At 44.5% G+C, this 27934-nt stretch overlaps 2 protein-coding genes across 15 annotated transcripts in view; one reads left to right on the forward strand and one right to left on the reverse strand.

Annotated features, from left to right (window-relative positions):
• C10H2orf76 (chromosome 10 C2orf76 homolog) overlaps positions 1–27934 on the forward strand; it is a 113325-nt gene that overhangs the window by 74585 nt on the left and 10806 nt on the right. For 7 of the 13 annotated variants that reach the window (XM_031651185.1, XM_031651184.1, XM_031651190.1 and 4 more), the window contains exon 6: positions 2935–3344. The exons of 1 other annotated variant lie outside the window; for it this stretch is intronic. In XM_031651185.1, coding sequence (XP_031507045.1) covers positions 2935–3092 — 158 coding nt within the window. In that variant the 3' untranslated portion in view covers positions 3093–3344. Of the gene's footprint in view, positions 1–2934; positions 3346–3956; positions 4154–4550; positions 4673–14440; positions 15120–27934 lie in introns of those variants that run through there. 5 more of the 13 variants (XM_021923519.2, XM_021923520.2, XM_017947931.3 and 2 more) reach the window with 5 other exon arrangements.
• The window catches only part of STEAP3 (STEAP3 metalloreductase), a 44784-nt gene continuing 33524 nt past the window's right edge, over positions 16675–27934 (reverse strand). Inside the window, exon 5 of one of the 2 annotated variants that reach the window (XM_003909204.5) lies at positions 16675–22225. In XM_003909204.5, the coding sequence (XP_003909253.1) occupies positions 21944–22225 (282 nt within the window). In that variant the 3' untranslated portion in view covers positions 16675–21943. The remainder of the gene's footprint in view (positions 22226–27934) is intronic. The other variant, XM_031651182.1, reaches the window with a different exon arrangement.

The raw sequence follows: 27934 nt of genomic DNA on the forward strand, positions 1-27934 counted from the left end.
GGACAGAGCCTGTTGAGAAAAAGCTCCATTGAAGCCAGTTCCGGAGCCTTTCCTCCACAGCCCAGAGATGCCTGTGCACTTCCCCCAAGAAGCTCCTCCAAGTTGCATGACCCTGATGAAGGTCTTCCTTCACCATATGATTTGTTACAGGAAAAATGAGGAAGGAATTTGGAAGCAGTTAAGGTCACTTTGTGCCGAGACTATCGCACTATATCATGTTAAATAAAATGTCAGGTGATAGTTATTGAGTCATTCTTTTCTAACGGTTTTATGCACAGTAGATAGTTTTATTATCTCTATATGATTTGGATTTGAATAAATTATCAGTTTTGAAGAATTTAATAAGAATATGTAAATACATTTGTATTCCCTATTTAAGTCAACCTAAGAATGAAAGGATGAGAGTAATGATATTTTGTGAGGATGGCGGGGGCCTTTTGGTAGATGACCTCCTCTGATCTCCTCCACGATCCTGGAACACAGATGGTACATCCCCTTCTTACAAATGAGAAAACTGAAGCTCAGAGGAGTTAATTTGCCTAGGGTCTCCCATCCCAGAGTATGGGTTCAAATTTTAGAGGTTTTTCACCTTATGCTACCCTTGGATATTCAAATCTAAATTAATTCCCATGAAATGATGGGTTAAATCATTTACAAAATGACCAACCATAAGATTCTGTTGGCAAATACCCATGAAATATTTATTTTTAAAAATGTCCCGTCCATGCACATGGATTTCAGTTTTAAACATGAAAAATATTTTAGCTTTTAGGTTGCAAAAAAATCCCCCCAAACAACCCACCCACTATACGAATAGTATACAAAATGAACACAGGCTGATGTACATCAATGTTTCCATATAGTAACAGGAAACCTGGAACAGATTTTTGGGGTGGAGGTAATTTGGTAATATATATATACCCAGACAAAAATTGTACAAGCCCAGTGATCCATGGAGGCCTCTTGGGGGTTCTATGGGTACAGCGACAGGGACACAGGAGTGCAGGGAGGGGCTCTGGGTTGCCAGAGACCTGCTATGGAGAAGTTTTCTGCCCTCGATAAACCCTACAACTGTACACAATTTAGTTTGAGTCCTATTTTCATCATCCGCAAAATTAGGCTACTTATGCCTTTGTGGGGTGTCCGCATTGAATACTGGGGTGTCGGCCAAGTGCTTCGCTAGGAGCCTGTCTGCGACATGGCTCAGCCAGGCGGGATGTGACATTCCCTCGTGGTCAGTGAGGCATGCCCTCCTGGCTGTGACGATTGGGAGGATGTGAAACTGAAGCTGGGTGCTGGCGAATCATGGAGACAGCTGGGAACCTCAGTGTCTCACGCTCTGCTCCTCAGCTGGAAATGAGAAAAGAATGTGGCTTAGGAGAGGGGTGAACCTGATGTCTGAAACCGCTTTCCTTTCATGGGTGAGAAAGTTGAAAAGCCAGTTTCTACCAGGAAGGTGGCACGGGACGCCTTGGCTGTGCACCTGGATGTGTGGGGCCGTTTCATCACACAGTTGCATGGGGCTTGCTTGTGTGCTGAACTTTCCAGGATGTCCTGAGACTGGACCTTCCAGTTTCCAAGATTCAGTGCCATTGTCACAGCCTAATATCTGATTTTTTGATTTGATTATATGGTGTAGAGAAGTGGAAAAATCCTCAAGTTTGGGTCATTAAACATTGTAAAATAGGGCCAGGCACAGTGGCTCACACCTGCAATCCAAGCACTTTGGGAGGCTGAGGCGGTTGGATCATTTGAGGTCAGGAGTTCAAGACCAGGCTGGCCAACATGGTGAAACCCCGTCTCTACTAAAAATACAAAAATTAGCTGAGTGTGGTGGCGCGTGCCTGTAATCTCAGCTACTCGGGGGGCTGGGGCAGGAGAATTGCTTGAATTCAGGAGGTGGAGGTTGCAGTGAGCCAAGATGATGCCACTGCACTCCAGCCTGGGCAACAGGGCCAGATTCCCTCTCAAGAAAAAACAAAAACAAAAAACAAAAAACCCCAAAACCATTGTAAAATAGAAATGGATGTGGGGAAGAGAGAGGGGGAGAAGGCAGAGCAGGAAGGAGGAGGCAGGAAGGGCAGAACTGGCACCAAGGCAGGCCCTGGGCTGGATGCCCAGGAGTGTGGGCAGAGGGGGTGCAGCACTGAGAGGCGGACTGGAAGCTTCTCCTGCCAAGCTCATGACAATGAATGGGAGGCAGGGAGGAGGCCCACAGAGCTTGCCGAGTGCTAAGTGCCTGCACCCCTGCCCCGAGCTACACCTTGGTGCCACTGTCAACGGCCAGCCCGAAGCCTCCAGGGAGATGGCCACCAGTGTCTCTCAGGGACCTGGGCTTCCTTCCCACCAAGGAAGAGGGAGAGAGACTAGGGCTGCGCTCCACTGTGAAGAGCCCAGCTAATTATTCATGACACCCCCGCAGGATGGCTGGACTGCCACAGCTTCCCCGTACCCATCCTCAGAGACAGAGCCTCAGAAGTGGACATCCGTCTTTCAGGCGGGACTTAGAGGAGCCCTCCCAAGGATGAGCATGTTGTTTCCCGCCGAAGCCTTGAGTTTTGAAAAGTGAAGCAGGGGTGGTTGGTGATTCTAGGTTTAATGCTTCCACCTGATTCCCCATTTCATCACACTCCTCAGTGCTGTGACATTTGGATTATTTTTTAATCTTCTCTTCCCCTTTTTGTTGTTCTGCTGTGGAACCGATTATGCAGAACTGTGTGTTGATGTCTCTGTGGCATCTTCCCTCCAGGGATGCAGCTCTGTTTTCCAAACACCCCCTCTTAATCCTCTTAGGAGGGAGGATGCACCGCGGTGCTCACCCTGTCTGTCAGGACCAGCAGAGACGGATGCTTTACAGGTGTTTGTTAACCTGGACCATGCTGGATGGGAGGCTTGGAGGCACCAAGATGCTAAATCTCTTCCCCGTCCCTCCAGCCAGGCATCTCAAGTGGCTAAAGAATAAATGCATGAAAATTAAGAGCCAGCTCTGCCTGCGAAAGAGAACAGGAGCAAGCTGGCTGTTGGCTGTCACCTGGAGTCACCTGCTGGGAAGTGCCGAATCACCCCAGACCAAGGACAGGAAGGAGGCTTAGTGAGTGACAGTCCCACCCTGGCAGTGCCATGAACAGCAGAGCTTCAATTCAAAGTGAAAACAGATTCCCTGCATCAGAGCCGACCTATTGGTATAAGATATTTCACTTCCAGCCCAGGGGCATTTATGATATATAGATCCACACAGGATCGCCCGGTTTCATTGTTCATGTATATGGGCTACTCGGGACACCTCTCACTTTCCCAACTTTTTGTATCTTTTTAAATTTTTTTTCTTTGAGACGGAGCCTGGCTCTGTCTCCCAGGCTGGAGTGCAATGGCATGATCTCAGCTCCCTGCATCCTCCGCCTCCTGGGTTCGAGCGATTCTCCTGCCTCAGCCTCCCAAGTTGCTGGGATTGCAAGCATCTACCACCACACCTGGCTACTAACTTTTTATATCTTAATGCCTTTCCAGAACTTTCCAGAACATGTACAACATGCTCCTAGTGGACCTGGAGATGGTTGAGGGTGGGTAGCGCAGGAAGACAGTTACTTCAGTTTTCTTTCAGGTCTTCTGGTTGAGAGAATAAGAGGTTTTAGTTTGGTGATGGCAGGTCCTTAAAACTTCACTTGCTTGCCTCTCTCTGTTCTTTTGAGAGCGGGTCTCCACCAAGCATTTTAACAGGTAAAAAATCTAGCTAGAATTTAATTATATTGTCTTGTTTTTATTTATTTTGAGGTTGTAATTGCTTTAAGGTCTTACAGCCAGTAATAACGTTTTTCTATTCATGTTAGAAATGTTTATTTAGCAAACGCTTATATAGCACTTACTCTGTGGAAGATCTGTTTTAAATACCTTAAAAAGAGAAACTGTTTTTTCTCTCTCATTCTCTCTCTCTCTCTCTTCTTTTTATTTTGTGGTAGGGTCTCCTCTATCACCCCAGGCTGGAGTGCAGTGGCAGGATTGCAGTTCACTGCAGCCTCGACCACCCTGGCTCAAGTGATCCTCGCATCTCAGCCTAAGAGAAACTCTTGGAACAGAAAACCAAATACCACATATTCTCAGTTATAAGTGGGAGCTAAATGATGAGAACACATAGACACAAAGAGGGGAACAACGGACACCGAGGCCTACCTGAGGGTGGAAGTTGGGAGGAGGGAGAGGAGCAGAAAAGATAACTATTGGGTACTGGGCTTAATACCCAGTGATGAAATAATCTGTACGACAAACCCCCATGACAGTAGCTTTCCTATGTAACAAACTTTCACATGTATCACTGAACCTAAAATTAAAGTTAAAAATAAAATTATGTTAAAAGGATAACTCTTGTTTTTCTCATAACCTAGTAACAAACCTATGTGGTAAGAACTATAATCACCTTCATTTTATAGCTGGGGAAACTGAGGCAAGAGGCGGTTAAATCAGGTTAGGAAGTAGTAGAAGTGGTGCTGAAACCCTGGCAGTGTGGTTCCAGATTTTGTGTTCTTTTTTTAACCGTTTTTTGTTTTTTTTTTTAGAGATAGTGGCTTGCTGTCAGCCAGGCCAGAGTGCTGTGGTACAGTCATGGCTCACGACAGCCTTGACCTCCTGGACTCAAGTGATCCTCTCACCTCAGCCTCCTGAGAAGCTGGAACTACAGGTGTGTACTACCAGCTTGAGTAATACTTAAAAATTTTTTTTTGTAGAGATGGGGTCTCACTATGTTGCCCAAGTTGGTCTTGAACCCCTGGCCTCCAGCGATCCTCCTGCCTCCCAGATCCCTGTGATTACAGGCCTGAGTCCCCATGACTGGCCTGGACTTTGTGTTTACAACCTCTGTGCTATGCTGCCTCTCCATAGGGAATATTAAAAAGTAATGTGTTCAGGCCGGGCGCCGTGGCTCACGCCTGTAATCCTAGCACTTTGGGAGGCCAAGGCGGGCGGATCACCTGAGGTCAGGAGTTCAAGATCAGTCTGGCCAACATGGCAAAACCCTGTCTCTACTAAAAATACAAAAGTTAGCCGGGCGTGGTGGTGGGCGCCTGTAATTCCAGCTACTCCAGAGGCTGAGGCAGGAGAATCGCTTGAACCCGGGAGGCGGAGGTTGCAGTGAGCTGAGATCGCACCACTGCACTCCAGCTTGGAAGACAGAGCGAGACTCCGTCTCCAAACGAACAAACAAACAAACAAACATTTTCAGGGAGAACAAGTGAGTAGATTCGAAGGAAACATTGATATAAAGAAATGAGGTCCAAGCCTGGGTGGAAATGGCAGATATGGCAGAGGTGAACGGAAATGGGTGCAGCGGCTGGCCACACTGGCAGATACGAGGAAGAAGGAGCTGGTGGATTAAGCACTTACTTGACCTCAGACACGGCACGCTCCTCAACAGGGCCTCTGGAGCCTCAGCTAAACATTCCTGTGGGTTGACTCTGTAGTAGAGCTATCTTGCTGGAACAGATGTATTTGTAATAATACACACATGCATATGCATATACTGCTGCTTTTGCTATTAACTACCAATCCTTTCCTTTCACCTTGGTGACAGCCATAGGGGGTTTTCAGCTCTGCTCAGAGATAAGCTGAGGAACTCCTCTAGGCCCTATGGATGGGGTGGTGCTGGGCAGGTAGTCAAGGCAAGGCTACTCCTGAGGGCAAGCAAGGTCTTAACCAAGTATTGAAAAGTGACCTCAGGCCTGGTGCAGTGGCTCAAGCCTATAATCCTAGCACTTTGGGAGGCCGAGGCAGGCAGATCACCTGAGGTCAGGAATTTGAGACTAGCCTGGCCAACGTGGAGAAACCCTGTCTCTACTAAAAATACAAAAATCAGCCAGGCGTGGTGGCGGGCACCTATAATCCCAGCTACTCAGGAGGCTGTGGCAGGAGAATCGCTTGAACCTGGGAGGTGGAGGTTGCAGTGAGCTGAGATCGTGCCACTGCATTCCAGCCTGGGTGACAACAGTGAGACTCCGTCTCAAAAAAAAGAAAAAAAAAAGTGACCTCAGTCATCCTACTCAAAAAGGAAAGTGCTAGGTTCAGACATGACTCTGGACCATGATTCTCAGACTTCAGGGTTTACATAATGAAGAATTTAAATCTTACAGATCGATTTGGATTTGGCAGCTCTTTATTTTACTAAGTATGGACATTAAAAACCAAACCACACTTGCCTAAACAGTAACGAAGTCCGACCACTGTCTATCATCACTATCAATACATAAGTGAAAGGAGATCCTAGCACAGAAACATAGGGAGGAAATAAACTTCGAATAACCCGTGTGTGTGTGCGCATGTTTGCCTGCATGTGCATATCACATTGCTTAAGACAAAGATAACTTCTTTGGGGAACAACATTGGCAGTATTGGGAACCACCGACCTGGAGTGCCTGTCTGACGTTTTTGCTGTCTCCTGTTGGCTGCCTTAACTACCTTAATTTAAAAATTACCTCCCTCAAGTCATACCAACAAGGTATTTCCTAGTTATCCTGGAATGGAAGGTCCTGATTATGGATCGTCCTGGCTCTTACTTACTCTCTGCAGATTTTTTGTTGTTATTGTTGTTGTTACTTTAAGTTCTGGGATACGTGTGTAGAATGTGCAGGTTTATACATATACATGTGCCATGGTGGTTTGCCGCATCTATCAACCCGTCATCTAGGTTTTAAGCCCCACACTCGTTAGGTATTCATCCTAATACTCTCCCTCCCCTTGCTCTCAACCCCCAACAGGCCCCAGTGTGTGATGTTCCCCTCCCTGTGTCTACGTGTTCTCACTGTTCAGCTCCCACTTATGAGTGGGAACATGTGATGTTTGGTTTTCTGTTCCTGTGTTAGTTTGCTGAGGGTGATGGCTTTCAGCTTCATCCATGTTCCTGCAAAGGACATGGACTCATTCTTTTTTATGGCTGCATAGTATCCTATGGTGTATATGTGCCACATTTTCTTTATCCAGTCTGTCATTGATGGGCATTTGGGTTGGTTCCAAGTCTTTGCTATTGTAAATAGTGCTCTCTGCAGTGCAGATTTTTAAAAACCCAATTCCCACTCGGCCCCATCACCAATGGCGTAGAATGTCCCGGGAGGCTGTGAACTTTGAGTGGACAGCTGTGGTGTCTGTCACTGCCCTATCCTAGGACCTAGCACAGGGCCTGGCATAGGGCAGGTACACAATGCCTATTTGTTGCATGACTGAACGAATAAACGAATGACTGATGGAGATAATTCCATTTTTAATTTGTATTCTTAGCATGCAGATCTGATGAAGTCTTCATATAAAACACATTTGTGAATCATGAAACATGATAATCAAAAGTATACTGTGAACCCACCACACGACCTAGGAAGAAAACTTGGGTCTAGCTCCCCTGTTCCATCCTCCTGGCTTCCCTAGAAATAAAAACCAGCTTGAATTTTGGGTTTATCATTCCCCTGCTTTTTAAAAGAATAGTTTTAAAAATCACATGTCTACTTATTCCTAAACAATATTGTTCAATTTTTGCCGATTTCTGAGCATTATGAAAATGTTATATGGTATACAGTCTATCCTAAATTTTATGTTTGCCAGCCTTGCTTCCTTAAAACATAGTTTTAAAAATCAGATACATATGTATTCCTAAATAATATACTGTTTCATTTTTGCTTGGTTTCTAAGGCTTATAAAAATGATATCATATAGCATGTAGGTTTTTGATACTTGTTTTTTTCCCTCTCCATAATCATGTTTCTAAGTTTCACTGGAGGAATAGGTCATTTATTTCATTGCTGTATAACAGATCATCCTCTGAATAGCACAATTTATTCATGCACCCCTGTCAATGGAGTTTGGGGCAATTATGAACAATACTGAGATGAACACTCTTTTAAACAAATTTAGTTGCTAAAAAAGAAACCATTATGGCCAGGCACGGTGACTCACGCCTGTAATCCTACCATTCTGGGAGGCCAAGGCAGACTGATCACTTGAGGTCAGGAGTTTGAGACCAGTCTGGCCGACATGGTGAAACCCTATCTCTACTAAAAATACAAAAATCATCCGGGTATGGTGGAGGGCGCCTGTAGTCCCAGCTACTTGGAAGGCTGAGGCAGGAGAATCGCTTGAACCTAGGAGGTTCAGTGAGCCGAGATCCCACCATTGCACTCTAGCCTGGGAGATAGAGTGAGACTCCATCTCAAAACAAACAAACAAACAAACAAAAAATAAAAAAACAAACCAAAACCAAAATGAAACACAAAAAACACCATTATACACATACATGTATATATAGCATAAGACAAAATGAGAGGTTAACGAAATTACGAGATAAACACCTTTAAACATCCCCGTGTAAAGGAAATTGACTCTGACCCCATAAGCCTGCCGGGTTCACTTTCCCAAATGCAAAGCCCCACCCCTCCTCCAAGAGTAAATGCCAGCCTGGCTTTTGTGCTAATCGCCTCTTTTCTTTGCAGTTGTGCTCCCCGTTCCTGAATACTACAGATGAGCTGTGCCTTCCTCCCCTCCCCTCCCTTCCCCTCCTTTGCTTTGCTTTTATGTCAAAATATTAGGCTGTAGTTTTCACCTGTGTGTTTCTCTGGCATGCTTTTATCGTCTGCAGGGATGTTATTCTACTTTTTCTTTTTTTCTTTGAATAACTGTGTGGGATTTGACTTCAATCCTTTTCTGCTACTTATGTTTACATAATATTAGATTTCTTGAACTTTTTGAAAGGAGGCATAATTTGAAGGGTTTTTCTCATTTCACAATGGTAGAGCACTCTCTTCTGTTGTTCTTGTTGAGTATTTTAAAAATAGGGCCCCTCACTTTCTGAGAACTTCCATTCCATTCTCTCCTACTGTAGTCTGGGTTCTCTTTTTTGCTTTTCTCTATTTTCCTGAAGTGCTCAATTTGGAGTCTGTTCCCAGCTGGGCTTCTGTTCTGGATGGGGGCTTGGGCTGGTTAGTTTGGAGTGTTTATTAGGCCCAGTCTTCCCTAGCCTCTTCTGACTTTACCTTTGGAACTCACATGCTTTTACTGAAAGATACAAATACCTCCCTGGGTCAGGTGCTGTCCTCCAGCTGCCTGCGGGCTTTACACTAGTTGTTTCTTGATTATTTTAAAGTTCTTGTTGCAGGTGATCAGCGACTATCTGGGCCGGTAGCATGGGCTGTGAGAAGAATTTGCCAAGATGGTTAGTTGTAGGTTAAAAAAAGGCAGATTTATTAGAGAAGGTAGGCAAATATGTTGCAAGGATGCAACAGGCAGGTTACAAAAGAAAAGGAACTGATTGCAAGGAAACGAAGGCTTCCTGGGGATTTTATAGGATGGTGCTTATGCTATGTGCTGAAGAGGGCTTTGTGCAGTACTGATGACGCCAAGGTTGCAATGAACTAAATTGCGTTATTTTATTAGTTGAGGGTTGGCACAGGAAGGCACAGTTGAGCACAGGAAGGTCGTGAGTTATTTGCGCGGGAGGGTGATGTGTTTTGGACCTTATAATAACCCTTACAGCTTATCTGTTTTCTGTTTTTTGCTTCCTCTGCTCCTGCCAGCCTGACTTCTTTCCCCTCATGAGGACCCCACCGTTTTGAGGCCTACCAGGTGCTCTGTTGCTTCCTTCTGTGTCCTCCAACAAAGCTGCTGATACCATGCAGATCTTGTAGCTGTGTCTCCACCCATTTGTGTTTTAGGATTTGTAGGGATTTGGTGTTATTTTGTTTGTTACAGGGATTGTCCATGGGTTTTTAGTTTTGCAATCCTGGCTGCTTTGTGTATCTTTATGGGGGATTTGGAGATATTAAATAATTATGCCATCAAGGCTGCCACCTTCTCAGAATCTTCATGTTGTTTTCATATACATTGAATTTTTTCTTTTTCTTTTTCTTTTTTTTTTTTTTTTTTTTTGAGGTGGAATTGTGCTCTGTCGCCCAGGCTGGAGTGCAATGGCATGATCTTGGCTCACTGCAACCTCTGCCTCCTGGGTTCAAGTGATTCTCCTGCCTCAGCCTCCCAAGTAGCTGGGATCACCAGTGTGCACCACCATGCCTGGCTAATTTTTGTATTTTTGGTAGACACGGGGTTTCAACATGTTGGTCAGGCTGGTCTTGAACTCAAGTGATCTAGCCTCGGCCTCCCAAAGTGCTGGGATTATAGGCGTGAGCCACTGTACCCAGCCTATATTCAGTATTTTTTATATATCCACTGTTGCCACCTATAAGAATTTTTCTAAATATACTTTGGGGAGCAATTACAGGCTGTTAGGGTATGTAAAGGTTCAACATTATAATGCTGAATTGTTTTCTCAAGTTTCTGTATCAATTTATGTTGCTACCTTCCTTCTGGTTTCTTTAGGTTTGGTTTTCTCTTGCTTTTCTAGTTTCTTAAGATGAAAGTTTAAGTAATTGATTGGAGATTTTTCTTCTTTTTAAGGTATTTACAGCTATAAATTTCCCTCCAAGTACCTACCACTTTAGCTGTACCCCAGAAACTTTGGTATGCTATTTTTTCCCTTCATCTCAAAACTTTTTTCTAATTTCTCTTATTTGTTCTTTGACTTCTTGGTTAAGAAGAGCGTTTTTAAATTTCCACATATTTGTGAATTTCTCAAATTAATTTTTGATATTGTTTTCTAATTTTATTCTATGGAGAACATACTTTTTATAATTCTAATCTTTAAAAATTTATTGGGACTTATTTTGTGGTCTAATAGATGGTCTATCCTGGAGAATGTTCCATATGTACTTAAGAATGTGTATTCTTCCTCAAGGATCTAGAACTAGAAATACCATTTGACCCAGCAATCCCATTACTGGGTATATGTCCAAAGGATTGTAAATTATTCTACCATAAAGACACATGCACACATATGTTTATTACAGCACTGTTCACAATAGCAAAGACTTGGAACCAACCCACATGTCCATCAATAATAGACTGGATTAAGAAAATGTGGCACATATACACCATGGAATACTATGCAGCCATAAAAAGGGATGAGTTCATGTCCTTCGCAGGGACATGGATGAAGCTGGAAACCATCATTCTCAGCAAACTATCACAAGGACAGAAAACCAAACACCGCATGTTCTCACTCATAGGTGGGAATTGAACAATGAGATCACTTGGCCACAAGGCGGGGAATGTCACACACTGGGGCCTGTTGGGGGTGGGGTGCTGGGGGAGGGATAGCATTAGGAGAAATACCTAATGCAAATGACGAGTTGATGGGTACAACCAACCAACATGGCACATGTATACCTATGTATCAAACCTGCACATTGTGCACATGTACCCTAGAACTTAAAAGTATTTAAAAAAAAAAAAAAGAATGTATATTCTTTGCTAGGTATGGTGGCTCATGCCTGTAATCTAGCACTTTGGGAGGCCAAGGCAGGAGGATCACTTGAAGTTAGGAGTTCAAGACCAACCTGGGCAAAATAGCAAGATCCTGTCTCTACAAAATTAGCAACTTAGCAAGACCCTGGGCAACATAACAAGACCCTGTCTCTACAAAAATTAATAATTAGCTCAGTGTGGTGGTGCACACCTGTGGTCCCAGCTACTCGGGAGACTGAGGTGGGAGGATAACTTAAGCCCAGGAGGTAGAAGCTGCAGTGAGCCATGATTGTGCCACTGGATGCCAGCCTGGGCAAGAGGGCAAGACTCTATCTCAAAAAATAAAAATAAAAGAATGCATATTCTGCTGTTGTTGAGTAGAGTGTTCTATAGGTGTGTGTTAAGTAAAATGTACAGTGTTGTTCAAATCTTCTATTTCTTTGGTAATCTTTTGTCTAGTTGTTCTACCCATTACTGAAAATGAAGTATTGAAGTCTCCAACTATCATTGTTGAATAGTTTATTTTCCCTTCAATTCTGACAGCTTTAACTTCATATATTTTGAGGCTGTATTGTTAGTTGCATATATGTTTATAATTTATATAGTCTTAATGGATTGACACTTTATTATGTAGTCATCCACTTCTCTTTTGGTTACTGTTTGCCTGTCTTTTTTCCATCCTTTTACTTTCTTTTTCTTTTTGAAATGGCGTTTTGCTCTTGTTGCCCAGGCTGGAGTGCAATGGCATGATCTTGGCTCACTGCAACCTCCACCTGCCTGGTTCAAGTGATTCTTCTGCCTCAGCCTCCCGAGTAGCTGGGACTACAGGTGTGTGCCACTACACCTGGCTAATTTTTTGTATTTTTAGTAGAGATGGGGTTTCACCCTGTTAGCCAGGATGGTCTCCTTCTCCTGACGTCGTGATCCTCCCACCTCAGCCTCCCAAAGCGCTGGGATTGCAGGCGTGAGCCACTGCGCCTGGCTCATCCTCTTACTTTCAAATCTTTGGGTTTTTTGTTTTTGTTTAGTTTTGTCTAGAGGTGAGGTTTTACTATGTTGCCCAGGCTGGACTTGAACTCATGGGCTCAAGTAATCCTCCTACTTCAGCCTCCTAAGTAACTGGGACTACAAGCACAAGCCACTGTGCCTGGATGGGTCATTTAAAACAATTTTTTGTTCTGCCAATCTCTGCCTTTTCTTTGAGTTAAATCCTTTCACATTTAATGTAATTACTGCTAAGTTAGACTGTATTACATCATTATACACTGTATGCCCATCACCACAGATATATAGCTACTTTTTTTCTTTCTTTCTTTCTTTTTTTTTTTTTTTTTTGAGTGACAGGATCTCACTCTGTCATCCAGGCTGAGTGCAGTGGTACAGTCATGGCTCACTGCAGCCTCCACCTTCTGGGCTCAAGTGATCCTCCCACCTCAACCTCCTGGGTAGCTGAGACTACAAGCATGTGCCACTGCATGTGGCTAATTTTTTTTTTCTATTTTTTGTAAAGATAGGGTCTTGCTATGTTGCCCAGGCTGGTCTTGAATTCCTGGCTCAAGTGATCCTCCTGCCTCGGCCTCCCAAAGTGCTGGGGATTACAGGCGTCAGCCACTGCACCTGGCCTATATGCTCAGTTTTTGTTTTCTTGAATCAGTTTTGGTAAGTTATATTTTTCATTCCAAGTTTCAAATTTGTTTGTATAATCTCACATATAATATTCTCTTATTATCTTTTACATTTCTGTTTCATCTGTAGTTTTCTCTCCTTTTTATGCCTAAAATTATTTGAGCATCTTACCGTTTTTCAGGATCAGTTTTATCAGAGATTCATTTGTTGATGAGTTTTATCCAAAAACCAACCTTTGGCTTTGTCAGTCCTCTCCATTATATTTTTGTTTCCTAGTTCACTAATTTCTGCTCTTACTTTCAGTATATCTTTCTGTGTGTATCTATCTTTTACTTTCTGTGGGTTGGATTCTTTTTGTACTAATTTTTGTCAAGGTTATTGATTTCTTCTAAGCAATATTTTTGCTGCATCTCTAAATATTTGATATGAAGACATTTAATAATCATTCACATTTAAAAGTTTTGAAGAATTTTCAGTATAATTTTCTCTTTGATTAATGACTTATTTAGAAATGTATATTTAAAGTTTTAAAACGTATAGACATTTAAAATATAGCATTTTAGGCCAGGCATGATGGCTCATGCCTGTAATCCCAGCATTTTGGAAGGCCAAGGCAGGAGGATTGCTTGAGGCCAGGAGTTTGAGACTAGCCTGGGCAACATAGCAAGATCTCATCTCTAAAAAATAAGTATTAAAAATTAGCTGAGCACAATGGTGGTGCTTGTAGTCCCAGCTACTCAGGAGGCTGGGGTGGGAGGATTGCTTAAGCCCAGGAGTTTGAGGCTGCAATGAGCAGTGATCATTGTGTGACTGTACTCCAGCCTGAGTGACAAAGTGACCCAGTGACAAAATATAAAAGATATTTTATTAAAATATAAATATATATTATATATATGTGTGTATACATATATACACACATACATATAGCATTTTATTCTTGATTTCTAACTTTCTTGTATTCACCTGAGAGAATGCCGATATTATTTGAAATTTATTGAAATTTGCTTTATGGTATAATATGTCTTCAATTTGTTTTCTCGAGAAAAATATAATTTTTCTATTTCTTATTATATCCAACTTGTGTTGTTATACACATACATGCATGTGCACACATGCATATAATTTTCTGTTTGTTATAATCTAGTATAATGAGGGATTTGTTCACATTTCTTTCTTTTTTATTTTTTTGCTTTACATATTTTGAGGCTATATTATTAAAGAACATTATTCTAAAATATGTAAATCCTTATTTTATTATTATGTAGTAATTCTCTCTATTCCTAATAATGTCTTTTCTCATAATGCTTCATATGATAATAATCTAGCCATTCCAACTTTAATTTAGTTTGTTTTTGCCTAACATACTTTTTTCCGTATCTTTACCTTGAGTCTTTAGGTATGCCACTTACAAATATAACTAAAATCCATTCTGACCATCTCTATCTTTCAACTGAAGTGTTTAATCCATTTGTATTTATTGTGATTATTGCAGGAGGACAAGTCCTTGAATGACCTTGGCTGATTCAGCTCTCCCTGCTCCTTCTTACAATTCTTGGGCAGAATGTACGAGAATGTAACATCCTGAGAGAAGAACCATCTAGAACAGCCTGGGCTTTGTCTTTGTTCTTCTCAGAACAAGATGCTCTGCAGTGCTTAAGCTCAGTGATTTAAGTACCTGTAGGGTATAAAACCCAGAGTGAACTGCTTTCAGGGTCCCTCAGCAGTAGTGTGAAGTTGGGCATGTGCAGATGAGATTCTGTCTGCCCTGGGCAGCTTGCTTGAGTTCTGGGGGACCAGCTCACCATGGATTCTACGCTTCTGTGTATCTTTGCTACTGATCTGTGAGTAATAAGTTGGCTTTGCCTGACTTGTGCAGGTGTTTTGTCATACCAGACTGAGACTCTGGCAGCTGGGTTTGTGCAAAACCTTTAGAAGCTGGGTTTGTGTAAAGACTCCTGCCAGACCTGGGCACCCACCAGATATAGGAATCTTTACAAAAATTGGCCAGGTGTTTAGAGTCCTCCCCTGGTAACCAGCGTATGGTGTATCCCTCATAAAGATTGATACCAGCGCATGGTATTCTGTTTCACAATTATGAATATATGTGGATTTTTTCTAATATCTACTTTTTGTTTTCTGTGTCTTGCTTTATGCTCTTTTTCTTGTTTCTTGTTTTTCAAAAATCCAATTAAAATTTTTTCCCTTCTTATGGATTTTGGCGTTATACTTTTAGCTTTTTAGTGGTTACCTTTGACGTTTTTCCTGATGTACTTAACAAGATCTAAATTAACCCATAACTTTCCCAGCCCCAACCTCTAAACAAATATGAGCCTCAGAACATTTTAACTCAATCCCTTATTTACATATCATCGTTTTTAGCCAGTTAGTATGTCCCTTTTGTTGTTGTTGTTGTTGTTGTTGTTGTTGAGATGGAGTTTTGCTCTTGTTTCCCAGGCTCGAGTGAAATGGCACTATCTCGGCTCACCACAACCTCCGCCTCCCAGGTTGAAGCAATTCTCCTGCCTCAGCCTCCTGAATAGCTGGGATTACAGGCGTGCGCCACCATGCCCAGCTAATTTTGTATTTTTAGTAGAGATTGGGTTTCTCCATGTTGATCAGGCTGGTCTCAAACTCCCGACCTCAGGTGATCCGCCTGCCTCGGCCTCCCAAAGTGTTGGGATTACAGGCATGAGCCTTTGTGCCTGGCCTAGTATGTCCTTTTAAAAAAACACATAAATAGATATTATTCTTTTATAGAGAAAAGGTTTGCTTAGATTTACCTTGAGGGTCACCACTTATTCGCTCCCTGTTCCCTCTGGGATCATTTTCTTTCTATCTGAAGTATATTTTTAGAAGTTCTTCAGAAAAGAACTGTTGATAAGCTCTCAATTTCTGTAATCTGAAACTTTCTTATTTTGCACTCAATCGCGAAAATCAGTTTTGCTTGATTTAAAATTCTAAGTTGGCAATCATTTCCCCCGGACTTTCAATATATTAGACTACTATTTTCTAATCTCCATTGATATTGTTAAGAAGTCTATTGTAATTCCACAATTGTAGGTCATCTATAATTTTTCTCTGATTGCTTTTAAGAGCTGCTTAGTGTGGCTAACCATAGCTTTACTTTTAAATTTGCTTTCCTGCCTGGTGGTATACATTACACTTTCAGCGTTTTTGGATTCCAGTATTTCACTAGTTTCAGAAAATCCTTGGTCTTTATCTCTTTAAAATTTGCCTCTTCACCATTCTTTCCTTTTGGAACTCCAATTATTTGTATGTTAGAGTTGTTCATTTTAACCTTTATCTCTGTTAATGACTCTTTTATATTTTCTATCCATTTGTCTCTCTTTTGCATTCTGGGTAATTGTTTTAGCTTTTAAAATTCAATAATTTTCTCCAGTCTGCTGTTAAACTCACCAAATTGTTTGTTTCAGATCATTTTTTATTTCTGAAAATTCCATTTTTCACCATGCCTGTGCCTTTATAGTATAATATTGCTTATTTATTTTTTGCAACTCTATTTTTTAATTCTTTAGATATTTAATATATCATTATCCTATATTTGACAATTCTGTTCTTCTAAGTCCTTCAGGTTTTGTTTCCACTGATTCTCACCTATGGTTTATTAATGTAAATATTAAGCTTCTTATGTGGTTGATCGGAACTGAGGTTGCTTTTCTTCAGAAAGGACTTGCATTTGCTTCTGCCAGGAGCCAAGGAGAGCTATTTTTTGTTTGTTTTTGATTTTTGTGTGTGTTCCCATTTATTTTCTGTCCTGATGATTTCCCCTACTTCCTGCAAATTTAGTATTGCCTTAAAAAGTATGTCTTTTGTTTAGGAACTAATTGTGTTTTAAGCAGAAAGACCCTTCAGGAAGTTAAAAGTCTGAATGATTTCTCTAGTTGCGGAACTTTTAAATGTTGGCTAAAATTAGATTTTTAAGAATAGACTCTTCATATATGAGAATTATACAAATAAGGTAGGTTTCTGGTCCAATAAATGAAATCAACACTCAATAAGCAAGAGTGTTGATTATTCACTTTACGGGAGGATTGGCAGTGGAGGTTTTTGGTTGCCTAGTGCATCAAAGTTCCATTTGTGACTGTTCATTTCTGAACAGAGAAAACAAAAATGAAGCCAAGGCATTTTTGAGTAACTATTAGAGATGACACTCAACTAAGACAAACTACCTAGAATTATTAAAGAAACTGGTGAGGGAAAACAGAATTTAACTAAACAAAAATCTACTTTGCACACTTCCCAGGAAACACAATTTGGTATATTTCACTCTGGATAAAAAATGATTATAATCAAATTTTGTTTTTGTTTTTTAAACCCTATCAGTTTTTCTGGTCCGCTCCCTTTTCATTTTCTCCAACAATTATTTTCAACGGTTTTGTCCATCTTCAACCTTCAGAGCTAAACCTTCTTCCTCCCCTGTTGTTCTCAGCAGAAGGGATTGACTGTTTTTTTAAAAAGAACAGACAACATCAGAAGGGAACTGTCACAGGCTGTGTCATCACAACTAGCCCCTCCCCTTAATACTCAGCCACTTCTTTTCCCCTTTTCTCCTAGTGGCAAAGGACAAGCTCCTCCTCCTCCAAAGCCACCTGTACTCTGCACTCCATCTCTTCCCAATGTCCTCTAGGACTTTGTGATTCTCTATCATTCTCTCTCATCTTCCATCATTCCTTTTCACCTTGTTTATTCCCCAGAAGCATTTAAAACATGTTCAGGTCAGAACTATGGAAAAATACAACCAGTCCTCCTTCAACCCCCTATACCCCTCCCATTACCAGTCCTTTCTCTTTCCTCTGCTTTACAGCCAAATCTCAGAAGAGTTGTCCAGAATTACTGTCTCCATTTCCTTCTTATTCATACTCAATTGGGATTTTACCCTCAACGTCCCACTGAAATTCTCACCGTTAGGTTTCCATGTTTCCAAATCTAGTTGACATTTATTGGTCTTCACCCTATGTGATTTCTTCGTAGCATTCAACACAATTTCAGACACTCACAGTGGACACAATACACACACACACAAACACACACACACACACACCCCTTTAGTCTTTATCTTAAAATGTCAGCTACAAGAAAGTCAATAATGTTTAGTTGAGTATCACTGCATTTGAAAAGCAATTTATTTATTGTAAGACTAGTAATATAATAATTATTCATGATTACTGTTACATATGTATGTTTTAGTATAAATTACTTCTACTTTATGTTTCAGTTTAGACCTTACATTGATTTTAAAAATTGTATGCCTAGGTAGGTTATACTATTTCTGAATTTAATTTCAGCAATTAGTAAAGAGATTTTCAAAGTATTTCTTAGAGGAAGTCAGTGATCTTTGATGGGACTGAGAATTTCTGCTCTAGTGGAGCCAACTGTCTCTTGGTTGAGACCAGGGAAGTGGCCCAGCACAAGAAAGCTTCTGCACTCCAAGAGCCAGCTTCGTGGCTTTCGGGAAAGATTCAGTGTGTCAAACAGCTGAATGATAACTTTCTCTCCTGAACCGATATGAGTGATTTTGGTGGTTCCTTAGTTCTTACATGGGCTACCTTAGTAGTGGGTATTTTTCAACTATTTGATTACTCCTTTGTAAAGTTAACTCTCCCAGCTTTATGCATGGGAGGACACAGAGGAGAAAAGTAAACCTCCAAGCACAAGATGCTTTTCACCTTGAAAACTGTTTGTCCCGAATGTATTTCCTGGCCGTGGTTCTTTCTTTGGAAAATCCTTATCATGAACTCAAAATGGCAGGGCCATCTTTTGGTTCTTGTTCCCGATCAATGGTTTTTAGCCACTAGACCATTTTCTGCACTGGGTTTCTTGTCTCCTCACCCTGTACCATAAGGCAGTCTGGCTGCTTCAGCAGGAAGGCTCGGCGGCATGATAGGCGGGTGGTCTCTGAAGAGAGCTCCTCTTGTTTTCCTGATGGCCCAGGGCCAATGTGCCGCAGCCCCTGCGAAGCACAAAGTACGAGGCTGTGGCTCCTGGATGGAGTGTTTCTCCCTTTGCCTTTAAGAGAACGCAGGAGTCATAGCGGTGTGCAGACGTGTACCTTGCCAGGGCTGCCAGGGGAATGCAGGCTCCTGGGGAGGGTTGAGGGGACAGAGATGTGTGTGCACTGTTAGTGTGCCATAGACTACAGCACAGCAGAGGCAAAGAATGCCATCTAAGCTCTTGTTGCTCGGAGTGTCCGAGGATCATCACCATCCGGGTCACCCAGGAGCTTATTAGAAATGCACAGTCTCAGACCTCAGCCCAGACCGTGAATCAGAACCTGCATTTGAACCACATTCCTAGGTGACTCCCAGGCACATTCTAATTCGAGAAGCTCTGCTGCTTTTACCTGCACTCAAGGCCTCAGACTTCAGACCACTCCAGGAAGCCTTCCTTTCACATCCCGACACCCCCCCCCCCCCCCGCCGACACTCTGTCACCTGGATCTTGCCCATTTCCTCCCTGGCATGTCCCTTAGTCCCTTAGGTCTGCACATCTGCCCTTCCTCATTGGCCAGCTCTAGCACAGATCACTGTGTTCACCTTGGCAGTCCCAAGTCCTTGCATACTGCCTGCCTGAGAGCAGGCTCCAAGCTGAAGGCCTCTCGAGTCAGTGGATGAACGGATATGTGATCTACATGGCAGAAATAAAAGCCTGAAGCTCGCAGAAGGTTAGGTGTTTATTTGCACTGCTTTTTAGACCGTCTACCAGGTTAAAAAAAAAATTACACAGACTCTTTTGAAGGCATAGATTTTAGATACCAACCTCCAACTGTGGCATTTGGGGTTTCCAGAGCATGTTGTGGAGGCACTTTTGTACCCAGAGGCACATGGAATTTACCAGGCTGTAGGGAGCGATGTGCTCTCAGGGGCTGCTGCTGCCAGTAGCCTGGTGAGGTAGGGAAGACAGCAGTGGACACACAGTCAGGGCCCAGTACACAGCCCGCCTGCCTTTCATGTGCTGATTGTCCAGCAGGTGGCACCTGTTCCCTCCTGCCACCCACCTTAGAATCGCTTCCCTCTTGATGAGCACCTTCAGCCAGAGGTGGGTGGGAAGGGGAGGACGTGCACTGGGCTCTGCTCTGTGCCTGTATCTTTGGTATAAGGAGCCATTCCCTGGCCCAGGGCAGGCAGCCAGTACCCACCAGGGTTGGGGATCATTGTGGGTCTCCATTGCCCATGCTCTCTCTGCCTCTCATTAGTAGGGAATCGATGGGCCCTTGTTATGCCAAGGCAATGCTAAAATCTCTGCTTTACCTGCCCCCTTCTCAGCGAGGCTCTCTGTGGGCCACAGCTGATGCTCCATCAGTGCCAGTTTATGAGACAAGTTTCTACTGCTCAGCCTTGGCACGGCAGATGGAAAACACCAGCAGGAAGAGCTTCCCCGGCATGGCCTTCCCTGCGTCGGTCATGTGCCTAATGAGCTATCCTTGCGGTGGGCTTTTCTGCTTTTCACTGAAGAACCCTCATATGCTCCATAGACATGAGCTCATGAAGCCTTCCTGGGGGGCAGGGGCAGTCTCATCTGTGACACTCTCTCTGGGCAGCTTCACCGGCCCTACTGTCTTCCTTCTATCAGAAGATGCCTTTGGGCCCAGGAGACTCATCAAGACCTTACCCCCTTTGTCTTCAAAGATGCTTTTTTTGGTGACAGATCACCCTGGTTCTGCAGCGGGTTGGGGGCTAAGCCAAGAACACCTGTTTCTCCACAGGGGAAGTAAGCTAGAGTCAGGAGGAAGCAGCGAGGATGGCGTGTGACTGGACGACAGACGTCCTGTGGCCCCGGCGGTGCTCTCTCCTCTTGTGCTTTGGGGCAGCAGCGTTTTAGGTGTGTAGCTTTGGTGGAAACGTCGCTCCCCACTGTTTGGAAGTGTAATGCTCCATGAGGAGGAAGTTGGAGCCAGTGTGGTTTTCTGGGTCCTCTGCCAGAGGACATCTGGAGTCCCCAATGTTTCTCCAGGAGCGACTTAATGAAGACAATCCTTCAGCCCAGGCAGGGTCCCTGAAAGGGCTCAACGCTGGTGCGCGGGGAGCTTCACTCCCTAGTGTGTCCTCTCGCTCTGCCCCTTGGGCTGATTTCTAAAGGGTCTACTCTAGGCCTTCCTGGGAGATGTTCAAACTACAGATGGAACGGGTGAGAAGGCACAGTGGTTTAAAGGATGCTCATCACCAGCTCAAAGGAGGGAAGGAAATGACGCTTTGTTCTCAAGCCAGGTTCACTGATGGCTCTGGCAAGGAGGTGACTTCGCTCTCACAGGAGGATCCATTTGCAGGCTCCATGGTGACTTCTGACTTTTAGGGAAAATGTCTCCCCCACTCGGCCAGGATGAGGTGCAGCAGCTTCAGCCCAATCCCCCCATCCTCCTACCACCCCGCAAAGGACCAGGCACAGACTCCAGGCCGACTGCCTGATTTTGCTCCTCCCCAGTCCTCCTGCTGCTGCCCCAGGTGGAGGGAAGAGATGCGGCCCCTGCTCACAGGCATCAGGGGTGACTCTGGGCGGAGCTGTTGCTTTCCCTCCTCCTTAGAGCTCCAGCTCTGCAAGAGCCTTGGGGGAGTAGCAAAAGGGGAGTTGTGGGGGTGGGATGGGCAGGGATACATCGAACCCACCACAGCACAAGCCTCTTCTGTACAAAAAGTGTGTATATCTCTGCAAATGTCACAATAGCATGATCTGCTCTTCTCTTAACATACGGCACTTGCTTTTAAATCTACAAGTTGAAATCTCAGAGACCCAACTTTTTAGCTAGCTATGTATAATTGCAAATCCTGTTATATATGTGGAATATATGTAAATACATATCACACATATGTGTGTATATCATTCTGAATAGTATTGCATACATTTGAGTCCCAGGAATTTGGACCTCAAACCTCCTATTTGCACACAGTTATACCGCTCTGCACCACCAAGGAAAGAAAACCTAACAGGCCCAGGGCACCGTCCCTCGTGTGCCTGGTGTCCAGAGCCCAGGGCAGGCACCTCATACGTGGCTCGTCTTCTCGGCCAGGGCATGGTCCGTGGGCAGCGTGAACTTGATGGCGCCGTCCCTCTCCCAGCCCCTCCGGATCCTGGTGAGTCTGCGGCTGATGCAGGGCAGGAGAAACAGGGCTTTGGCCAGGATGACGACGCACGGCACCAGCAGCGTGAGCGTGAAGGTGGGAGGCAGGTAGAACTTGTAGCGGCTCTCCTCGAAGGCGCGGGTCCAGCCATAGGTGAGCGTGTGCAGTGTGCTCAGCACCAGGGCCACAAAGCCCAGCGAGGACTGTGGAGCGAAAAAAAGGCTGGAGTGAGGGCAAGGGGATGACAGATGCAGCAATCCTGCCAACGACTCATCTGTTGGCCTGGCGGAGGGGAAGGAGGGTGGCCTTAGCACTTGTGGCTCTGGGTTGGAACCCGAGTTCTATCACTCTTAGTGTGATTTTATGATAACTCTCAACTCTCTGTGCCTCAGCTCCCACAACAGGAAAATGGGAAGAATGCTTCTATGCTGAAGGTATCTAAGGACTGACAAATTCATGCGGATTCCTTACAATAACCATATAACCATGTTTTTTCCTTAACTTGGTTATTTGTATCTCTGGAGGCTGCTGGATGATTTCAGATGGAATTAAGTTCAAAGAAGTTTAAAAAACAGTTAAAGCCTGCTGAGGTGGCTCTCGCCTGTAATCCCAACACTTTGGGAGGCCTAGGTGGGAGGACTGCTTGAGCCCAGGGGTTCGAGACCAGCCTGGGCAACATAGTGAGACTCTGTTTCTTCAAAAAATACAAAAAAATTAGCCCGGCTGTGGCAGCATGTGCCTGTTGTCCCAGCTACTTGGGAGGCTGAGATCACTTGAGTCCAAGAGGTCAAGGCTGCAGTGAGCCAAGATTGTGCCACTACACTACTACACTACTGCACTCCAGCCTGGGTGACACAGCAAGACCCTGTCTCTAAATATATATATACACATATACATGTATATGTGTGTGTGTGTATACAAATTTTACTAGTTATGTGTGTATTTTAATGTATATTAGAGTAACAAGTGTCTGCCTGTATACCAAAATCATAATTTCACAGATAACATTTGGCCTAAGTTAAGATCAGATAAAAAGTGGACTGATTTTAAATTAGCTTGAAGATAAATGCAGAGTAAATAATTTACAGATGGCATGTGGATTTGGTACCAGTAGTGAAGGCCCACTCATGGGGCCTGTGGTCTGGGTGACCTGGCACCATATAGAAAGCCCCAGAACACCACACAGATGCCCTCTGTGCATGCCAGACCTTCACCTCCCGCCCCATGCTGGGTTATAAATATCCCGGGTGGAAACCCCGCTGGGCCTACTCTTCCCTCTGGAGGAGATTAGTGACCGTGGGGAGAAGAGACCGTCCAACTCCAAATGGAAATGGTCCCAGCCATTTTACAATGGAGCTGCCCACCCCTTGAACCACGTGTGGGCTTTTGTGGGTCACTTCCAGCCAAGAGTGACTGATCCACCACCCAAAGCATGACTTTCTGTAGAAGCTGCAATGTGAAAATGGCTGGGAAGTGCTGCTCTGTGACTCCAGCCTCTTGGCATGTACGAGTTCTCATGGACCACGAAGGAGGAGATCCAGGTTCTACTGTTGGTGCTGGTTCAACTGATATGAACCCTGGGCAGTCCACTTAATCAACTTTAGTGGGAGATAAGTAATTTCCAAAGCTAAAGTCAGAGGGGGAAGTGCTGGGTAGGCGCAGTCGCCTCCATCTAGTCCCCTAGACAGGGCAGGCAGTGACACAGCAGAGGGCACCGAGAGCGAGGGAAGAGTGGCACAGGGGGGCTCTGACTGAATTCTGCGAGCACTGGGGAGCCACTGAGAGCTTTGGGGCAGGAGAGACCATGTCTATTACACAGGGATGGAAATAGCAATGACCCATCAAGCAATGAACACATAATGCATTTTCTCCAAGGAGACATCGCGAGGGTGTAATTTAAATGTGGCGGCTCACCGAGACCTCTGGGTGGTCTCTATGGATTCCCTTCTAGCCCGGCTTGTCGGCATCAATCCAGAGCCTCAGCTGACAGATGCTTCTCATTTGCACTCCCCTCAGAAGTGTTTCTAAGTGGGTCTGATTCCACACTGGGCCCCGTTCTTGCTCCTCCCTGGTGTGTGTGTGTGTGTGTGTGTGTCCCTTCGTTTGCGACTGCTCCAGAACAGACACCAGGACGGTGAATGTCAGTGAGTGAAAGAACATGGTGTGGGAGAATTGCTTGTAATACTTTTGCTAAAGATAATAATAAACATTTTCCAATGGCTGCACACTACAATTTCACAGACAGGTTCTCACGTTCAACATCCCTGGGCCCAAGTAAAATAACCAAATAAAACCTTCTGTATCCTTCCTCACCCTCTTTGGTTCTTCTTGGCTTTGTGTCCACTTCTAGAATCTTCTTGGCCCGGTCTTTAACAACTTCTGGCTCACCACGAAGAGTGAGGAAGCCACCGTGGGCTTTGTGCTGTCACTCACAGTGAATTCCTATCATTTTAATGTAGTCACCTCCTAAAGAGAAGCCTCCTTGACCGTCAATGGCACATGTAAGCAAATCCTTGCCACTTCCGGAAGTGTCTATCAATAATTCCAAATCCCCTGCAACTTCTCAGCCACCCCAACTTTTCTAAATTCTAATCTCTTGGTGTGGAAGACTGTGGTTAAAAAGGTCCCCAGAACCGACCATCAAGAAAAAGTCTTGGCCGGGCGTGGTGGCTCACGCCTGTAATCCCAACACTTTGGGAGGCCGAGGTGGACGGATCACCTGAGGTTGGGAGTTCAAGACCAGCCTGACCAACATGGAGAAACCCCGTCTCTACTAAAAATACAAAAGTAGCCAGGTGTTGTGGCACATGCCTGTAATCCCAGCTACTCGCTTGAACCCGGGAGGCAGAGGTTGTGGTGAGCCAAAATCATGCCATTGCACTCCAGCCTGGGCAACAAGACTGAAATTCCATCTCAAAAAAAAGAATAAGTATTGATGTCAATCACCCTAATGTTCCCCAGCCAGGTTCCCAGCCCTAATTAACTGTGGGCCCTCCCACCCCTCCTCATTGTGGACTTACTGGTGTTGCTAAGATGGCTGGGCAATGCCCTTTATCCCCGAGAGTTTGTCACTCTGTGGCTATCAGACTGTGGTTTTCAAACCTTGCTACACATTAAAATCACCCGGGGAGCTTGCTTGGGTAAAATATTAGTGCCCAAACCCCACCCCCAGAAATTCAGATTAAATTGGTTTGGGGCGGGACGTGGGCATCTGTTCTTTTTTAAGGTTCGGCAGATGAGGCTGATCTAAACCACTCATGTAGGAGACTGTCGTCACCACACCCTTCTAGCTTCAGGGTGAAAAGTCCACACGGGCCCCTCTGCTCAGGTCACTTGACTGGGGAAGACCTGGACCTATCTGTTCCTTAGACAAAGCCCCACTGAGAGCCTTTTGGCGCCCACCTCTGTGTCGTGGTGCTTTTCCAGAAGGTGCGGCAATGGGAGCCCGTCCAGGCCTGGAAAGCCAGCCTTAGTGGACCCAGTGAGGTCTTTGCATCTCCCTCGGGCAACGTGCCCTGTGGCTCCAGTGTTTGGTCTGTGTGGGCCACTGTCCCCAGCCCCTGATCTAGAGAGTGATGAATTTTGCTGGACACTCTGGGCTCTGCACAGGGACAGTGTGGAGACACTGCTCCAAGGCCCACCAGTGGCAGTCAGCTCCTCCTGTTCATATATCCTCATGCTTGTGCCATCCAAAATCCCACGGTGCAGACAGCAGGAAGCTCCAGCCTCAGGCTAGTGGTTCATAGCAAGGACTGACAGCCAAAGGCCAGCCAATAACAAAGGGCCTTTGACTTTCCTGTCCCAGTGGGAAGCCTGCATGATTCCAGAGAGTTACTTTCCCGAAAACTCTCCTTGGGAACAATTTAAAAATCCCGGAACCCAAAGAAGCCCAAAAGAAGGAGAGGGATTGTCATGAGGCAATTAATAAGATCTCCAAGCTAGGGCCATTTTTATTATACGTAAGCTTGTTAGCAAAAAAGAAACAGCCAGGTCGTTGTAGCTCCTGCTGGTGCTCAATTACTGCGGCACGAAGGGGCTTTGGACAATCGCTCACGAAGCTGGGGTCAGGCTGGTCTTGTCATTATTTCAGGCAGGTGGCTGGAGTGGGTAAGGTCACAGGCAGTTCCTCTCACTCTGGGAGAGAACTTAGGTTCTGAAAGCTGAACCCTCATTTTTCTGTGCAGATGAACTGCTCTGACTGGGGTATTTTGCAGTCTAACATCTAATAATGTTTAACTGGCTGAATTGGAACAGTTAGCACAACCCAAACCAAACCAAAACGATAACAAAAAGTACCCAAAGGAACACAGAATAAAATGTAAAACTTTGAAAACAGCTTTGGGAACAAAAGGATCAATGCGAGCGCAAGTGACCTCTTTGTGGAATCAACACATTGTTTCAATGGTTTTTAGCTAAATAAAGTGTCTGAGATGTTCAAACCAGAGCGACTTCACCTTGAATGGGGGCTGGGTAAAATGAGGCTGAGATCTACTGGGCTACATTCCCAGGAGGTTAAACATTGCTAGTCACAGGATGACATAGGAAGTCGGCTCAAGATACAGGTCATACACACCTTGCTGATAAAACAGGTTGAGGTAAAGAAGCCAGCCAAAAGCACCAAAACCAACACGGCCTCTGGTCATCCTCATTGCTCATTATACACTAGTTATAATGCATTAGCATGTTAAAAGACACTCCTGCTAGCGTCATGACAGTTTACAAATGCCACGGCAATGTCAGGAAGTTACACTATATGGTCTAAAAAGGTAAGGAACCCTTAGTTCTGGGAATTGCCATCCCTTTCCTGGAAAACTCATGAATAATCCACCCGTCATTCAGCATATAATCAAGAAGTAACAATAAGTATAAGCAGCTGGGCAGCTATGCCGCTGCTCTGACTATGGAGTAGACATTCTTTTATTCCTTCCTTTCTTAATAAACTTGCTTTCACTTTACTCTATGGACAGGCCCTGAATTCTTTCTCGCGTGAGGTCCAAGAACCCTGTCTTGGGGTCTGGATCAGGACCCTTTTCCGGTAACAAAAGCATTACAGATCTAGGGGTCAGCCACGGCTCCTCAAGAATCATGGCTGTCCCCGTGGCGTGGTGTCTGCTGTGGACATGTGTGTAGGGGAGGGTGATGGGGCTCAGGTAGCTTCTCACTGGCCGTGCTAACTTTAAAGGAGAAGGTTGCAGCTTACCTTAAAAGCCAGCATGCCACTGTTGGCTGCATGCATCCTGCATTTAACGTGTCCAGTTCAAATCCTCTCAATGACCATATGGGGTGGGCACAGGCACAAGCGAGCAGCCGAAGCTCCGAGAGCCTAGGAAACTTGTCTGATGATGCAGGACAGGTAAATGGGGGTCTTGGGACTGAAATTCAGGTCTTCTGGTTCCACTGTCTGTGTTCCCTGCACTGGAAGTTGCCACACACTGTGGCATGCGCACCTATCAGTCACTCAGGGAGCTGCAAAAATAGACTGCCAGAGCCATCCCTCAGCATCTGGGTCCATGGATGGGAGGCAGGCCTGGGTTTTCAATTTCTCAACCTATTTGACAGGGACTCGCAGTAAGAATCGTGTTTTCCTCTGCTGCCCGGTAGACAATGAGGTATGCTACATTTGCAAATATAACTAGCAAATCCACATAACTGAAAAAGTATCCTGACAACATGCAAAACACTCCACTGTTTTCTTTGCCATTCTATTTTATTTCATTTTTAAAATGCTGCTTGTGATCCACGGAATCAATTGCATGATCCACTAGTGAGTGTCCACCAGTTTGCAAACACTGACCTGGACCACTTTTAGGCCCAGCGTTGGAGTTCCCTGGCCTCTATCTCACTGTCGCCTACTGAACTCAGAAACGGATGGCTGGTAGCTTAGTCAGGGATAATGGACATGTGGCCAGATA

Source organism: Papio anubis, chromosome 10, assembly GCF_008728515.1.
Source record: "Papio anubis isolate 15944 chromosome 10, Panubis1.0, whole genome shotgun sequence".
NCBI lineage: Eukaryota > Metazoa > Chordata > Mammalia > Primates > Cercopithecidae > Papio > Papio anubis.